This window comes from Alligator sinensis, unplaced genomic scaffold, assembly GCF_000455745.1.
Source record: "Alligator sinensis unplaced genomic scaffold, ASM45574v1 scaffold1511_1, whole genome shotgun sequence".
NCBI classification, from domain to species: domain Eukaryota; kingdom Metazoa; phylum Chordata; order Crocodylia; family Alligatoridae; genus Alligator; species Alligator sinensis.
Window position 1 is genome coordinate 95,776 of NW_005843139.1, and position 4,154 is coordinate 99,929.

General features: G+C 62.5%; 1 protein-coding gene across 1 annotated transcript in view; it reads right to left on the reverse strand.

Moving 5' to 3' along the window:
- Window positions 1-191: 191 nt before the first annotated feature.
- The window catches only part of BICDL2 (BICD family like cargo adaptor 2), a 13,549-nt gene continuing 9,586 nt past the window's right edge, over window positions 192-4,154 (reverse strand). Inside the window, exons 4-11 of the mRNA XM_025193947.1 lie at window positions 4,067-4,148; window positions 3,869-3,985; window positions 3,609-3,755; window positions 2,323-2,484; window positions 1,718-1,801; window positions 1,428-1,558; window positions 1,000-1,120; window positions 192-835 (exon numbers count right to left, since the gene is read on the reverse strand). Of these exons, the coding sequence (XP_025049732.1) occupies window positions 701-835; window positions 1,000-1,120; window positions 1,428-1,558; window positions 1,718-1,801; window positions 2,323-2,484; window positions 3,609-3,755; window positions 3,869-3,985; window positions 4,067-4,148 (979 nt within the window). The 3' untranslated portion in view covers window positions 192-700. The remainder of the gene's footprint in view (window positions 836-999; window positions 1,121-1,427; window positions 1,559-1,717; window positions 1,802-2,322; window positions 2,485-3,608; window positions 3,756-3,868; window positions 3,986-4,066; window positions 4,149-4,154) is intronic.

Sequence of the window (4,154 nt, forward strand, 5' to 3'; positions counted from 1 at the left end):
CCCCCGCGGCATCTGGGCCCTGCTCCAGGCCGGGGCTTTGACCCCCAAAGCTACAGTGCTGTGAGCTTCCTCCAGACAGTGCTGCGGAGGTGGGGGGGGTATGTACAGCATCGGGCGTGGCATGGGGGAAATTATGTTAGCCAATCAGAGGCCTTGGGGGTGGGGGACCGGGGAGGAGAAATGGGCGCAAATTGGGAATAAAGATGGTTTTAATTGAATTGAGGTAAACTGAGGCACAGAGCATGTACACGGGAGGGAACCCAGGCCCCACTCCCCTCCCAGGGAACCCAGGCGTCTGGGCCAGGAGCAGAGGGAGGGGCTTCTAGGTGAGATACAGGCCAAAGCCAAGTATAGAGTGAGCCTTGAGTGACCTAGAACCCATGGTGGAAACATCTAGAACATCATAGTGAGCCACCAAGAGGGGGATGGGACCCAGAGGCTTACGGGAGGGAGTGTGTGGTAGGCCAAAACCAGGCCTAGCGTAGAGGCAATGAAGCCAAAGCCTAGGCCAAAGCCAGGCCTAGAGCGGGCATTGAGTGACCTAGAACCCATGGTGGACCTAGAACATCGGTATGGGAAAGAGACCCAGAGGCACTGGCAGGCCAAAGCCAGGCCTAGAGTGAGGGCAGTGAGGCCAGGGGCTAGGCCAAAATGAACCTTCAGCGCCCCAGCCCCCGGCTCCTATTGGCTCCCTGGCCTGTCAGCTGCGACGGAAGAAGGACAGGAAGTGGCCGCCGTGGGGGGCGCTGTTGCCGCGGTGCACGGGGGGCGGGGCCCCGGCCTCCCGCTGCCGCTGGGCCTGGAGCTGCCGGTGAATCACTAACTGCATGTCGTCCTGGGGGGGGAGGGGGCACAGTGGGTGGGGACCCAGGCATCCAGGCCCCCCCTTCCCCATGCCCCACCCAGGGGTGCCCCCCTCCTGCCTGGGGAGGTAGCCCAGGCCTCCGGGTGCCCCTGAGACCCCCCCCAGGAAAGGCCCGCGGGACACGCACGATTTACCTGCCAGGCCTCCAGCTCCCGGGACAGCGCCCACTTCTGGTGGGCGGCAGCCAGGACCTGGCGGCTCAGGGCATCACGCTCCCGCGTCACCCGCTCCAGCGTCTCAGCCAGCACCCCCTGCCTGCGGGGGAGGCGAAGAGGGTGGGGAACACAGGTGTCTGGGCTCCTAAATCCCCTAGTCCCACCCCCCCATTTCCCAGAGAACCCAGGCATCTGGCCTCCTGGACCCCCCTGCTCGCACTCCCCACCCTAAAGAACCCAGGTGTCCAGGCTCCCAAACCCCCAAGTCCTCCTACCTGCACCACAGAGAACCCATGTGTCCAGGCTCCCAGCCCCCCTGCTCCCACCACGGAGAACCCAGGTGTCCGGCTCCCAAACCCCTAGTCCCACCCCAGAGCACCAGGTGTCTGTGGGGGGCGGGGCCAGACCTGTCGATGGCGGTGTCGCGTTGGGCCAGTGCCTGCCTCAGTGCCGCATCCCCGTCCCTCTCCTGCAGGAGGCCCCGCTGTGCCCCCAGCTCCTCCCGTGCCGCCTGTAGCGCCCCCTGCTGCACAGCCAGCTGGGATGGGAGGGGGTGGGGTCAGCCAGGGGCGGGGGCAGGGCCAGGGCCAGGGCCAGGGCCAGGGCCAGGGCCAGTCTTACCCTCCCCCTCCCGGCCCAGTTCCCCCCACCCAGATGTCCATGATACCGCCTACCTTCCCCGCACCCCCACCCCCACCTCATCTTGGAGCCGCTCAATCTCCACTTCCTTCTCCTCCAGTGCATCCTGGGGCAGCGCCTCAGACCTGTCCCGTGCCGGAGCCTGTGGGGGTACAGCGAGGGGGCGGGGCTAGAACCTGGTGGCCTCATGGGATTGGCCTGATGAAGGCTAAAGCCCTCCCAACATTGGCTGAGCCAAAGGACAAGGTTGGCTGGGTGGGTTCTAGGTATATCAAGGCCAGGTGACTCTGGGTAGGTGGGTTCTAGGTCCCTCAAAGCCTAAAGGCCCAATGGTGGGAGCGTTCTAGGTCCCTTGAGGCTAAAGGACCCAGTGGTGAGTGGGTTCTAGGTCCCTCAAAGCTTAGAAAACACAATCCTTGACGGGTTCTAGGTCCTTCAAGACTCAGAAACCCCAAATTGGGGGGGTTCTAGGTTCACCAAGGCCTAAAGGCCCAATGGCAAATGGGTTCCATCAACACCTAAAGAGCCAATGGTGAGAGGATGTTAGGTCTTTCCTGGCCCAAAAACCCAATGGGCAGAAGGTTCTGGGTTGCACAAGGCTAAAAGACCCAATGGTGGTCGGGTTCTAGGTCCCAAACCCTACCCTTGGCCCTGTCCCTGCACCTTGGGGGGCTCGGGGCCCTGGGTCCCCTCCAGCTCGGCCTTCAGGGAGACGCCATTATCGGCCGACTGGAACTGCAGCTCCTCGGAGACAGCCCGGATTCGGCGCCGGAGCCGTCGGTTGGCCCCGCGCAGCTCCTCCGCCTCTGCCCTCAATGATTCAGCCTATGGGGAGAGTCAAGGTAGAGGGGGTGGGTTCTAGGTTCCTTCAGGCCACCAGACCCCAAGTAACCTCTACTCCACCCCAGAATGGGTGGCTTGTAGGTCCATCAAGGCATAATGACTTTTTGATGGCTACCAAGACAAAAGGGGGTGAGTTCTAGGTTCTCCAGTCCCAACCGACATCAAGTCACCTCTGTTCAACCTCAGGACAGGTGGGTTCTAGGTTCCTGAAGGCCAGTGGTTTCCCAGATAATCTCTATTTAACCCCCATAAGGCATATGTTCTAGGTCCTTGAAGGCTGATGCCCTTTGGTTGCTACCCAGATCAAGGGCATTGGGTTCTAAGTTTCACAACCACAGGATGGGTTCTAGGACAATCCAGGCCTAGAGGCCTTTGGTTGCTACCAAGATCAGAGGAATTGGGTTCTAGGTTCCTCAAGACCCAACAAACCCAGGGTGGGTGAGTTCTAGGTCCATCAGGTTCTTTGGTGGCTCCCAAGACCAAGACGGTTGGGTTCTAGGTTCCTCAAGGCCAAACAAGCCCTTGGGTTTGGTTGGTTTTAGATTCGTCAAGGCCTGGTGGTCTTTGGTCTCTGCCAGGACCAAGGGGGTTGGGTGCTAGGTTCCTGAACCCTTAGGTGGGTGGGTTCTAGGTGCATCAAGGCCTAGAGACCTTTGGTTGCTACTAAGGGTGTTGGGTTCTAGGTTCCTCAACCCCCACCAACCACAGGTATGCCTTGTTCAACCTATGAAGACATGAGATTCATAGATGTTGGGTCGGAAGGGACCTCAACAGATCATCGAGTCCAACCCCCTGCCTGGGCAGGAAAGAGCGCTGGTGTCAGATGACCCCAGCCAGCTGCCTACCCAGCCTTAGGTCCTGAGTTGTAGGTCCATCAAGCCCTGGTGACTGCTGGTGGTCACCAAGACTAAAGGGGTGGGTTCTAGGTTCCTCAAGGCCCCCAACCCTCCCGGGTGGGTGGGTTCTAGGTCCATCAAGACCTGCTGACCCCTTGGTTGCTACCAAGGCTTTGGGGGCGTATGTTCTAGGTTCCTCAAGGAATAGGTGCCCCAGGATGGCCCTGCCATGATCCTCCTGGCACCTCCTCTTGGCCCCCCAGCCGGTACCTCGAGCTCCTTCTCGTGCAGCTCCCGGCGCAGCACGAGGCCATGGCTATGCGCTGCTTCCGCCTGCCCCTGCGCCGCCTCTGCCTCCCCCCGCAGCTCCCGCGCCTCCTGCTCCAGTGCCCCCGCCCGGGCCCGCAGCACTGCTGTCTGGGGGGGGAGGGCGACACGGAAAGCCCAACGAACCCAGGTGTCCGGGTCCCGCTCTGCCTGCCCCCGCCCTTCCCGCAGAGGACCCAGGTGCCTGGGTTGGGGGGTCTCACCTCTGCACTCAGGCTCTGGGCCGCGGCCTCCAGCCCGGCCTGGCTCCGCCCCTGCGCCCGTGTCTCCTCCCGCAGAGACGCCAGCTCCGCCCGGAGGCCCCGTTCCCGCTCCAGTGCCTGTGGGGGGCAGGACAGGTTGGAACCCAGGCATCCAGGCTCCTGGCCACCCCCCGCAAACCCGGGCATCCAGGTCCCCACCTGCTGCAGCTCCTCCGCCAGGCGCTGGTTCTGCTGGGCCCAGTCCAGGGGGGCGGGGTCAAGGGCGGGGGCAGGGCTTGGCCTGCGG